Here is a 12,933-nt window from a genome sequence, read left to right as displayed (position 1 = left end):
CAGAGTTTGTAGTGTCCGGGCACCCAAGCAGGACCTGCACCGGGCAGGATAGGCCGACACTGCGTGGCCGCCGCCGTGAAGCCCCCTGCCCCGGAGAACTCAGTCCAGACCCAGGACTTCAGGTCAGATGCTGCGGATGTGGTTTACACAATCTGTCACTGTTTGTGCCGCTCATTTACCCAGTGAGCTGCCTGGAAAGGATCGACCCCTTTTGGGGGGACAGCTGCATTAATGAGCCGATGGTCTTCCCAACGTGTGCGGACCAGGAGGAAGATGAGGGGGAGAGAGGCAGGCTCAGTGCGCTGTGGCGAACTGCAGTGACTCTGGAATGCCGGTGGTACCCTGACATCCCTCCGGGGTCCCGAGTGGCCTGAGCTGGCAGGAGCATGCGGGGCCCCCGCGATGGGCCTCCCCAGCCCGCAGCTTTGGGCTGGAATCACAAATGAGGAACACAGCCTCGGCGTCAGAAACTCGCTGGATTTCACATGGTCTCAGCGGAGCACAGGCTCCTTCCTGTGGGCGTGTGTTCGTGACCCGGCAGGGCCAGCCTGGGATGTCGTCATAGTTCAGGGGCTGCACGGAGGGGTGTCCTCAATCAGCCCAGGTCCTGTGTGCTGAGCCCGAGCTGTGACAGGTCTGCAGGTTCTTGTCACCGACGTCCTGAGAGAGGAGCACGCCGTTTCTCACCTCGCTGCGGTGTTCCAGGCAACCAAAGGTGTGCCAAGGGCAGGTGCTTTACCTGCGGCTGCTGCTCGATCCGGGCCCGCGGGCCTGGGCCCACCTGGAGTCCCGCTGGTGGGGGTCTGCGGGGGTGGTGGGTGCGCAGAGCATGCGGGTTCCGATTGGCCCTTCCAGAGCAGCCAGAGTCAGGGGTGCCCTCGCCTCCTTGATCCTGTCTCCCCACCAGGAATGTAGGAATGATGTGGGGACAGTGAGGATGGAATGGGGGACCGAGGGACGAGGCGGGGCCCGGCCCACGGGGTGGGGGGCCCTCCATCCTCAGACGCCCCGGTTCCTTAGCCAGGAGCAGGGCTGGGCTGGGAGGGGACTGAGCAGGGAGAGGAGACAGCGGGCGGGCGGGCCCTCTGCCTGAGGCGGGCTGCCGCCGCAGCTGTGTGGGGTGGAGGCAAGCAGCCACGGGGGGAAAGTACCACACTTGGGGCGCAAAGACCATAGGACATGGCTCATCTCGGCTCACGGGGAGGTAAACACACGGGTGCAAGTGCAATCAGGGGACCAGACAGAAAATCTATTAGCTCTCATGACAGGTAGTGGGTAAGGGGGTGCGGTCTTGCTGCTTTAATGTTGTTTTCGAGTTTTTTTTTTTTTAATATTTTATTTATTTATTCATGAGAGACAGAGAGAGGCAGAAACACAGGCAGAGGGAGCAGCAGGCTCCCTGTGGCGAGCCCGATGTGGGACTCGATCCCGGATCTCCAGGATCACACCCTGGGCCGAAGGCAACGCTTAACCACTGAGCCACCCAGGCATCCCAGAACCAATGGTTTTATTTATTTATCTATTTTTTATTTTTTAATTTTTTTTAGAACCAATGGTTTTAAACAGGGACTCCGAGGGGCGCTGGGTGGCTCAGTCGGTTAAGCCTCTGCCTTCGGCTCAGGTCATGATCCCAGGGTCCTGGGATCAAGCCCTATGTAGGGCTCTCCACTCAGTGGGGAGCCTGCTTCTCCCTCTGTACCCCCACCTTACTCATGTTCTCTCTTTCTCTCTCAAATAAATAAGTAAAACCCTTAAAAATTTGAAAAATAAGAAATAAATAAAAAGGGCCTGTAATAGCTGGCAGGGTTGGCAGTGGCATCTGCTGCCTCCAGGTGGGAGAAACAGGTGAAGCTGGTTTCCCCGGATTGCCTGGAAGACATCACAAGGCCGATGGGGACATGTGACATACATGGAGGCCTGCTTCCCTTGTGGGGGGACCGAGGAGGGCATGGAGAGCAGGGGGACAGGAGGTCTGCAGGCCCTGGAGCAGGAGACAGCTGGCAGGGGAAAGGCTGCAGGGCTCGGGGGCTGGGCCCGGGGTCCCAGGAGCCAGGGGGCAGGTGAGGAGCCACACGATGCTGATGCTGCCTTGTTCTCGCCCCCAGCGGCTCGGCGAGTTTCAGGCTCCTTACCCAAGCCGGGCTCTGAACCACAGCGCTGTGCCAGGTCACCCCGTCACCCCGTCACCCCATCAAAGTCGTCAAGAAACACACGTTTGCCCATAATTGTTCTGAGCGCAGGTTTTCAAGTCGGATCTGAGTTCCGAACCCAGCCTGTCCTGGAGGCTTCCCGGCTCAGCCTCGGCCTCTGGGCTGCCAGTGGTCCCACGGTCCTCCTCCCCCCTGCCGCTGGGGCCTGGGGCTGGGTGAGCGGACAGTCCGCCCGGGGTGCTCCTGGGTGCAGGACTGGGGGCCCTGTCCTCCCAGGAACTCCGCTTGCCCAGAGCAGAAAGTTCTCAGGCAGCTGGGTCTCAGGTCCCCTCTCCGCTCTTACAGGTTATTGGAGACCCCGGTCAGCCGGTGGTTAGGACGTTTCTATCTGCAAATGGTTACCATTTCGGAAAGTTGAACTGAGAAGTTTAAAAAATATTTATTTTATTCTGAATGAAGAATCCTACATTCTCCACACGTTACATAGATAACACATTTTTGTGAAAAAGAGCTATATTTTTTGGAAGCCTAAAATGTGGGGAAGAGAGTGCCATTGTTTTGCATTTCTGTAAATCTCAATGTCTGCCTTAGTAGAAATCAGCCGGATTTCCCCAGTTGCTTCTGTATTCAATTGTTGAGATGCATTTTGTTGTTGTTGTTGTTGTTGTTGTTGAAATAGATTAAGAAAATCTGCCTTCAGCCAGATACATAGATGAAAAAGGCAGGCATATTTCCTTTTTTTTGTTTAAGATTTTATTTTTAAAAATATTTTATTTATTTATTCATGAGGGACACAGAGAGAAAGAGAGAGGTAGAGACACAGGCAGAGGGAGAAGCTGGCCCCATGCAGGGAGCCCGACAGGGGACTCGATCCCGGGTCTCCAGGATCACGCCCTGGGCTGAAGGCAGGCGCTGAACCGCTGAGCCACCCAGGGACCCCAATATTTCCATAGGCTCTTCAGATGATGGTGGATGTCCTTGTTTGAGTCTATACTCGTGCGCTACAAGTTTCTTCACGTTGACGGGAGTGTGGACTCTGAAACTGCATCACCGAGCTTGTCCTGTACCCTATGAGGGGATCACAGCAGAGAGGCGAAGAGCGTCTTGGGATTATCGTGCAGATACTTGCAGACCTCTGGACTCGCAGGGGCTCCCAGCCACACTGAGAACGCTGTCCCGGGGCCCACCCAGACTGTAGCCATATGGTCGTGTTTGCACGTGGGTGGTAGGCAGACGTGTGTTCATCGCTGGGTGAGTCTGAAATGCTCCCTGTGCTGGGCGGCTCTGAGTGTGTGCCTGGCACACAGGGGACACTCTGTGAATGGCGGGGGGCTCCTGATCCCTCATGGCCCACCTGCTCATCCCAAGTTAGTGGCTGGTAGCATTACCACGGGGCCCCCACCCTGACCTCTGGGGTCCAGGCACAGAGCCCACCATGTCCATGGAAAGAAGTGCCTGCTTCTTCCCCTTTGCCCCCATGCTGGCACCTTCTGGCCTGGGAGAAAGAAAGAAACACTGAGGAAGCCTGGGCCATGGGCAGACAGAGCCGGCGACCGGGGGCCCTGGTTCTCAGGGGTGCAGGTGGACTTGAATGCACCTGGCCACTTCCTTTCAAGCTCTGTGATTCTGGGCAAGACTCTGACCCCTCCGGGTTTCCATCGTCTCATTTTCAGGGGTTATTATGAGGATTCAGTAGCACATAACCAGTACCCAGTGCAATGCTTGGCACGGCCAGGGCCTGCTAGAAGGCTGTTCCCAGGGCAGTCTCGCTGGCGTTGGAGTTTGGGACGCACTGGGCTGAGCCACTGCCCATTCTGGAGATGAGGAAACCAGCCCAGAGAGATGCGGCCGGGAGCCCAAGGCTGCACAGCAAGGTGGTGCAGTGCTCCCTCCTGACATCCACCAAGCTGTGAGCCAAGCAGGGGCAACCAGAACTCCCAGGTGTCGCAAGGGTCACATCCAAGTTTAGGTGATGAAAGAAGAGGTCCCATGTTTGGGAATCTCAGAAACGCAGCTGGCTTTAGGAGGTCCTCTGCTGGAGGCCTGCGACCTTCCCCTCTCCGGCGCCCTGTTACTATTTCTCCTTCACCGCTAGAGATACGTGGCCCTCTGTGGGCCTGCTGGTCCACTAGGAATCCATGACCCCCGGGGGGGCTGCTGGCCGGGGCTGTCTAACTAGGGCTCCGACGTCGGGCAGGGAAACCTGATGGGGCAGTTAGCGTATTCGTTACCTGCTGCTGTGCCACATATTACCCCACCACCAACATGCAGTGCTTTCAAACCACAACCGTGTGTCTGTGTCATCTGCAGCCAGGGCGGCCAGCTGGCATCACCCAGGGCAGAGGCCGCAGGCCCCTTGTAACCTCAGAGGTGACATCCCATCGCTTTTCCTCCATTCTTTTTTTTTTTTTTAAAGATTTTTATTTATTTATTCATAGACACACAGAGAGAGAGGCAGAGACACAGGCAGAGGGAGAGGGAGAAGCAGGCTCCACGCAGGGAGCCCGACGTGGGACTCGATCCTGGGTCTCCAGGATCATACCTCAGGCTGCAGGCAGTGCCAAACTGCTGCGCCACCGGGGCTGTCCTTTTCCTCCATTCTTAATTTTATTTCTTAATATTTTATTTGTCAGAGAGAGAGAGTGAGAGAGAGAGAGAGAGCACAAGCAAGGGGAGCAGCAGGCAGAGGGAGAAGCAAGCTCCCTGCTACGCAAGGAGCCTGATGCAGGACTTGATCCCAGGACCCCGAGATCATGACCTGAGCCCAAGGCAGTCGCTCAACCAACTGAGCCACCTAGGTGCCTCCTGCATTCTTTTTTTAGAAGCGAGTCACCAGGTCCGGCACACACTCTAGAAGAGGGGGTTCCACAAGGCACGAGGTGTGCATCACTGCCCAGCATACCTGGAAGAGGAATTTGCTTTGTTCCACAGGAATGAGAATCATCCTTTGGGGGATCCCTGGGTGGTGCAGCGGTTTGGCGCTTGCCTTTGGCCCAGGGCGCGATCCTGGAGACCCGGGATCGAATCCCACATCAGGCTCCCGGTGCATGGAGCCTGCTTCTCCCTCTGCCTATGTCTCTGCCTCTCTCTCTCTCTCTCTGTGACTATCATAAATAAATAAAAATTAAAAAAAAAAAAAAAGAGAGAATCATCCTTTGGGATTTTTGCAACTGTGAGTAGCCTTGAGGCTCAGCATCACTCCACCTCCTCTTCCTTGAATTACTCTATAGCCAGCATGGGTGGGTCCCGAAGGCACGAGGCACGAAAAGGCTGGGGCCACAAGGCAGGACAGGAGGACAGGAGGACTCTGCAGCCCGGAGCAGAGAGGCAGCAGGGCCCAGAGCTAAGAGTCTCTATGTCCCTCTTCAGCCAGACCCTTCGCCTCTTTTCCATGTATTTGCGTTCCTTCTGGCTGCTCCAGGGCCTGGGGGTGGCCTTTGCTCCCTCTGATGGGAGAGGTCGCTACAGGCCTGGGCCACACTGTCTTTTGCGACTCCTTATAAATTAAAACTGAGCAGCGTCCAAAACAGGCCTTGGAAATCATGACATGTTGTAAAGCCCCAACCTAACAAACTGCTGTCTTTACTGTTCAGGATACAGGGGGTGTGACTGTCTTTCACCAGGCCTGATGGGGTTTGCAAAGAACCATCCCATGCTGGCCAGGAGGGGGCGGGCTGGGGGTGGAACCCAGGCCACCGGTTCAGAGATTTGTGACAAGTGTCATCTTTATCCCGTACCTGCCTCTACAGCCTTTTATAGAAATTACATCAAAAGTCTAAATTAGGGCCCTTTGCTAATTTATTTTTACATGATTTACAAGCGCTTGTTGTAAGTGCTTTAAAAGAGGAATTTAAGGGGCTTTGCCCTTTCTCTGGTTTCAATAAAGTGGAAGGATTGTCCAGCTGGGGCTCGTCAGAGGTTGAGAGATGCAGGCCACTCCCAATTAATTCCAAAGCAGGAGATGCCCCAAACAGGCCTAAACATATCGTCTGCGAAACAACCCCAAAGGTAGGTGTTCTAAGGCTCCCATTTCACAGAAGAGGAAACAGAGGCCCAGACAGGTGGGCGTCTGTCCCAGGCCACATGGTGGGTAGGTGCCCTGGGCCCTCTGTGCCCCCTGCCTGTCTAGACAGGCCATGGCCTCCGTGTGTTCTGCTATGCCCCGGGGATGTGGCCGGGCTGGCCAGGGCTGGGCTGGCACCACCTTGTTCCACTGGGTGTGGACATGGATGCCTCCCCCTCCCCACCTCCTCCTGCCACGTGTGTGTCAGATGAACGTGCAGGACGTGCTTGCTGGGTATTGGTCAGGGAGCTCCCAGAGGGGCAGGCCTGGACCTGCACCCCCCATCCCGTGCCGGGGCAGCCCCTCAGCCCGTGCTGGGTGTTCTCCGGGCCCCTGACCACAGGTAGACAGGACACCAGGGACGAGAGGGGAAAGGCCCCCTGGCCCCCCGGTCGCTGCTCGCTCCCCGCCCCCCGCATCATTTCTGGGCCAAGAGCCAGGGGGAGCCCAGCACCCAGAGGCTACAATTCAGATGGTGACACGAGAACCTCAGCGAGGACGTGTGCCTGAGTGATGGGCGACACCAGAGACGCTGGGCTGGTAGGGGCAGCCCCCTCCCCCACCTCCCTCTCCCAGGAATCTTCTAGCAGGAGCCCAGTTGCCAGACCCCCCCAGCCCCAAGACTCCACAGTGCGGACTCTCCAACCTTTCAGAAACTGGTCCAAGCCGCAGGCAGGTGTCCATTGCTCCTGAAATCCAGTATTTTTCAAAACGTGGCCCTGGACCCTCTGCACTGGATTCAGCTGGGGGTGCGTGTAAAAGCAGTCCTGGACTGGCGCCCTGGCCCCTAGCTAGGGGTGCCCCTAGGGCCATCTACATTTAGGGGCCACACCTCCCTCTGTAGGAAGGCCTCACTTGGGAACCACAGGGGATGGGGCCCTTGGCTGGTTTATGAATTTGCTGGATCTGCTGCGTCAGTTCCGTCTTCTCCACTCCAGCTCTCTTGAGGCCAAGCAAGTCCCAGGTCCCCCAAGACCCTTCTGTCCTCCCCATCCCCTGCTCCCCAGCAATCAAGCTGCCTTTGGGGCTTCCTGACCAAGGGGCACCCCACTTGGGGCCTCCGGCCCTCCTGCCTCGCCCACCACCTCATCTTGCCAGCGCTGGTGGCCCCGAGACACCCCAGGCCTGGAGACAGGCTCCTGGCAGGGACACAGGCTGCCCCGGGTAGAGGCTGGCCCAGCTCGGGAGGGGTGGCTTCCCGGGCTCAGAAGCCTCGGGCAGGCCCAGGGGAGGGAGACCCGGGCCGGCAGCCCCCCTTCCCTCAAGGGGGGTCGGTTCCCCGGGCCGGCTGTCTTCCGGGAGGGGGTGCCTCCTCCTGGCAGCTCCTGGCGCTGAAAGCCCTGCTTTGTTAACTGAAGCCTCTGCTTCTGGTTCGGCCCTCCAGAGACTTGCTCAAATGATCAATATGCTTTTAATTAAACTCTGACTGCTTCGCGAGGACTGCGTGGTCCCCTGGGTCAGGTTTTTCATTCTGCGAACAGGCTTCTTAAAGAATCTCGAGCGGCGGATCACGTGGGCCCTTGAGGAGCCATCTGATCCTCGGAACTTCCCAGGTCAAGGGCCTCTCCGGAGGGATCACTGGGCCTTGGGCCGCACTCAGGACGCTGGCGGGGGGAGGGGGTGGAGGGTGGGGGGAGCTTCTCAAAGGCTTTAACCCCAGGGACGAGCTTTGGCAGAGGCCTGGGTTGAGTGGGCGTTATTCTAGGTGTGATTGGCATGACATTCAAGGGCAGTGGCCTGGCTTTAGTCAAAATCCTGGGCACCTGGGTGGCTCAGATGGTTAAGCATCTGCCTTTGGCTCAGGTCATGATCCCAGGATCTTGGGATCCAGTCCCGCCTCAGACTCCCTGCTCAGTAGGGAGCCTGCTTCCTCCCTCTGCCTCTCCCCTCTGCTCTTAGTCTGTCTCTCTCAAATAAAATTGAAAAGTCAACCCCCTCAATCCCGCCCCAAATGCCCACCTCCCTGGCCTGTGGAGGCCGAGAAAATTAAGGCCATTCGACTTTAAGTTCAGTGTTAGCACAAGTGCAGCCATCCCAGGCCCCTGGGAATAAGAGCTGAAATTTACTTCAGTTACAGGAAGAAAACAGTTTACAGCTTAACGTCCTAGAAAGTCCCATATTAGAATGAGAACAGAGCTCAATGCCCTTGAAAGCCCAATATCAGAATGTAAACAGAACTTGAGAAATTCCTCCACCCCTTCTGAAAATCCCCTAGACCAGCCTATAAAAAAACCCAGCTTTGGGCAGCCCCAGTGGTGCAGCGGTTTAACGCCGCCTGCAGCCCGGGGTGTGATCCTGGAGTCCTGGGATCGAGTCCCACATCGGGCTCCCTGCATGGAGCCTGCTTCTCCTTCTGCCTCTCTCTTCGCTCTCTCTGAATGAATAAATAAATCTTTAAAAACAAAACAAAAAAAAAACCCCAGCTTTAACCCACTTCGGGGTCCAAGTCCTGCTCCGCTGTGTCGGGTATACTGTAAATAACCCCTTGTGTGTTTGCATCGGTGTCAGCTCCTTGGTGGTTTCTCGGATACGTAATCTTGGGCGCACCAGGCCTACGGGAGGTTGCAATAAGTGCTCTGAGGAAATGAAAGGTGAGTTTTCCATCTGCTGGAAACACCCGCTGGGAGATGACCCGGAGAGGTCTGGTTAGTTACTCTCCACCCACATCCTGGACGTTCGCTTGTCCTTCTCCACCCGCGGGGACAGAGGTGCCCTTGAGGTGACTAAGCCCAAGGACCCTGCTGCCCAGGGGTCTGGACTGGGATTTCTTGCTGAAGACAGGAGACTCCAGTCACCGAAGTCAAGCAAAGAGCTTTATTCAGAGCCCGGAGGTGGAGTGTGCGCCCAGCGTCCCTCCCCGCAGCCCTCCTTGGGTTTTGACAGCGGTTACAGTCCAGTGTGAGGCAAGCACAGTGTTATGCTGTCGCCGTGCAGTGAGGACAGGAAGCTCAGGGTTGGACGGGGCCCCAGAACCCGGTGGGCTTCGTTGAGCTATGGTGCAAGATGAGCCCGCTGTGCGGGGGGGCCCGAGCAGGAGCGTCAGCCCCCCTCCGACCAGGGCCCGAAATCCATGGAGACGGACATTGCCAGTGGTGACCCTAACTCTACGTGCGGCCTCCTCGGGGCCTCCAGGGGCGGCACTGCTTCCCCTCGCGTGTGGAGTCTTTGGTATATGGTCGCCGTGCTGCACCCCTCTGAGCCCCCCTGCCTCCCGGCTGCCTCCCGGGTTAGGACAACAAACCACAGGCCTCTGTGATCCGAGAACGGCTCTCCCAGAGGGGCCAGCGGCCGCGTCCTGCCCAGACTGCGAGTCCACAGGCTCGAACCCGACCAGCCCTCCTGCCCTCGTCATGAATAAATATTAAAGCTGATATAGGGACGCCTGGGTGGCTCAGCGGTTGAGCGTCTGCCTTCGGCCCAGGGCGTGATCCCAGTCCCGGGATCGAGTCCCACGTCGGGCTCCCAGCATGGAGCCTGCTTCTCCCTCTGCCTGTGTCTCTGCCTCTCTCCTTCTCTTTCATGAATAAATAAATAAAATCTTAAAAAAAAAAAAAAGCTGATATGGACCAAGATGGGCCTACGGCCTGGCTGCTCTGTCCCTGTTAGAGCCTCACCATCAGCCCCTCGTGGGATGTCCTCCGGGGACTCTGAGCAGGGCTTAGCACAGGTGGCTCTGTGAACACCGGCCCCGCTGGGTAGTTAACCCTGGGGTTCAACCAGGCTCATCCTGGCAGAGTGTGTGTGTGTGTGTGTGTGTGTGTGTGTGTGTGTGTCTTCCTGGCTCGTCAATCTGTAGTCCCCGGCCACCACCCATCCTCTCAGAGAAACACAATAGGCCCTATCTTGTGAGAAGTGGTTTAAAACACAGGCCAGATTTCTGGTCAGTTCTGCTGCCCACGTAGGTTGTGAGATTCCCTCCAGAGGGAAAGTTAATTAAGCTATGGGGCGGGGGCGGGGGGGGGGGGTGCTCAGAAGGTCCCCAGCAGCTCTAAATAGGTCCTCTCCCCCATCCCTACCTGTGAATGGACAGACCTGGAGCCACCAGGCAGGACGGCTCCAAGCTCTCCAACTCAGTGACAGTTCTCGTAGACCTGGGACGGGATGGGAGCTCAGCTTTGGCACCACTGCCACGACACAGTTCCGGTCATAACCCTCCTTTTGAGCCTGGGCACGTCTCGCATGTATGCGTGTGTCCAGCCCAGTGAAGGGCCTCCTCAAGCCAAGCCTGACCCTCAGGTCTGACCTTGCAGGTGGCTGTGGCAGCTGTGCCCCTGTCCTAGGTCAGACAAGCCTTCCCGGGGAGCAGCCGGGATCCTGAGACCTTTCCAGGCTGGTCTCTTCTGATGTCACTGTCCCAGCCGGGGTCCCCGCGGCCAGCCCTGCTCTGTCCTTCCATCATAACATCATGGCCTTCGTTCTCCAAAGCCAGGAGCTAGGGCCCCAACCTCCCCAAGAGAAGACAGACATCCCAAGAAAGGCCAAAGGCAAGTTCTTTCCTGCCCCCGGGCTGCCCCGTTTGGAGCTTCCTTTGCTGGCGAGGCTGTGCCAGATGCTGAGGACGCCCGGTCTTGGAGGGACGTCCAGGCCTGCTCTGGGCAGACCCTTGCTGATGGACAGTCTCGTCCTCTCGTTACCCCTAGTCCATCCCCCCAAGACCCGGTCCGACCCGGGGAGAGGATGAGGCAGTGCAGGGGATGGCAGTGGCAGCGGGCGGTCTGCGGGCGGCAGCGGGGTGCAGGGGTGCGTCCAGGTTGCCTGCGGCTTTCGGGTGACGGGCCTCCCCCCGCGGCAGCCTCACTCATCTATCACCTCCACGGAGTCCTCGTCCTTCCTCTCCTCCGACTGCTCCTCCGTGGTCTCCGTGTTGTCCGTGTCGGACAGCGAGGCCGCCTGCCGCACCCAGGCCCTGTCACTGAGAGGCTCGGGGTCGCACGGTCCAGAGAAGGGGTTGAACCAGTTCAGGGAGAAGTCCCCGCCGAAGGTCTCCTTCACCGACTTCCAGCTGCCCCTGCGCTCCCTGGGCTGGTGCTTTCGTTTGAGGCGCTCGATGCCCTGGAGGGACAACGGGATGAAGAGGGTCAGTGGGGTTTGGGCTGCGCGCCCCCCGGCACACCCCCAGCCGGCAGAGCTCGGGGCCCAGGGGGCGGGTGAGGTGAGGGGTGGGGGAGCCAGGACACAGCCAGCCTGGGCCAGGTCAGGGCTCTGGGGGCCCCTGAGGGCTGGAGGGGCACAGTGGGGAGCGGCGGGGAGCGGCACAGCAAGCGGGGGCCTTCATGGGGATCTGGCCCGTGTCCCCCCCGCCCAGGACCCCAGGCCTCCACTCTTTCCCCCTGCTGCTGCCGGGGTTCCCCAGCCTCACTAAGTCAGGCCAGGCTGCCGAGGGGTCCCGGATTGGGGAGTAACATCGCAGCTGCCCTGAGAGCACTGAGAAGACGAACCTGCCCCCCTCCGGGCTTCTGGGCCATGCCCCCCAGCAGGTGCAGCAGACTTAGCACGAAGAAGGGGTGCGGGCGGTAGCGGAGGAGCACGGGGTACAAACAACACCGGGGCCAAGGAAGCAGATCGCGTGCACAGCCAGTGCCAGCATGCGGCGGGCAGCCGGGGGCGCACAGGGTCGGGGAGGCCTGGGTGGGCGTCAGGCCCCGCTCGGGGGGGTGCAGACTGCCTTGTGGCTCCTCCCAAGCTGCCCACTCACCTGCCTCTGGGCGTCGGCCGCCAGGCCACAGAAAGAGGGTGTGGGAGGGGGAGAGGCCCACGGGAGTTGGAGGCAAAGCCGAGTCAGCTCTCCAAGCCACAGCACCCTCCACAAAGGCTTTTAGCCCCACTGGGGCCTCTTCCGGAAGCCAAGGGACATTGCTGTGGGCTTGCCCGGCTCGGGCACTGCTCATTCACACGACCCATTCCACCTCAGAACGATCTCTGAGGACCTCGTCCTAGGTTTTCTCTTCTTTTCCACACAAGAGCCTTACATAACTGGTATGATCCCTTGTGTTATGCAGAGAGAGAAACTGAGGCACACACACCAACTGAGGTCTGCCCCGTCCTCCGGGCCAGGTCGTCTCCAGCACTGTTTCTTCCCCCTCCATCTCAGAGATTTACATTTCTTGGCTCTTGAAAAAATTGTAGGAGTCAAGAATCTGATCTCAAAGTACGTCCCTTGTAAGGTCCTAATTACAAAGGGCAAACCGGCGTGGGAGCTTCGCAGGCATCGCCTTAACCAGCTGGGAAGTAACATCGCCGATAACGAGATGTGTTAACATCGCACGACCTCAGGATATGACGCGCCCAGGACACCACCTCAGCGGTTTTCCTGCCAGAAACGCGTAATCTAGATCTAATTGCCAGAAAACAGCAAACGCAAATTGAAGGGTAGATACTCTACTGACTACCTGGCCTCTGATCTTCAAAAGGGTCGGAGTCTGATGAACACACTTTGGAACCGGACAGAGGTGGAGGTGGCACGGCCTTACGTCCGGACTCCATGCCACTGAACGGCACGCACCAAAGTGGTGGATTTTATGTTATGTGAATTTCATCTCAATTTTTAAAAAAGATTTTATTTATTTATTCACGAGAGACACACAGAGAGGCGGAGACATAGGCAGAGGGAGAAGCAGGCTCCTCGCATGGAGCCTGATGTGGAACTCGATCCCAGCACCTTGGGCTCATACCCTGAGCCAAAGGCAAATGCTCAACCGCTGAGCCACCCAGGTGCCCTTC

General features: G+C 57.9%; 1 protein-coding gene across 2 annotated transcripts in view; it reads right to left on the bottom strand.

The window, feature by feature from the left end:
• Nucleotides 1-9,013: 9,013 nt before the first annotated feature.
• The window catches only part of ZDHHC3 (zDHHC palmitoyltransferase 3), a 54,689-nt gene continuing 50,769 nt past the window's right edge, over nucleotides 9,014-12,933 (bottom strand). For both annotated transcript variants that reach the window (XM_025989288.2, XM_025989290.2), the window contains one exon: nucleotides 9,014-11,265. In XM_025989288.2, the coding sequence (XP_025845073.1) occupies nucleotides 11,008-11,265 (258 nt within the window). In that variant the 3' untranslated portion in view covers nucleotides 9,014-11,007. The remainder of the gene's footprint in view (nucleotides 11,266-12,933) is intronic.

This window comes from Vulpes vulpes, chromosome 9 (genome assembly GCF_048418805.1).
Source record: "Vulpes vulpes isolate BD-2025 chromosome 9, VulVul3, whole genome shotgun sequence".
Lineage (NCBI taxonomy): Eukaryota > Metazoa > Chordata > Mammalia > Carnivora > Canidae > Vulpes > Vulpes vulpes.
Note: the sequence above shows the minus strand (reverse complement) of the source record. Positions and strands in the feature narration are given on the sequence as shown.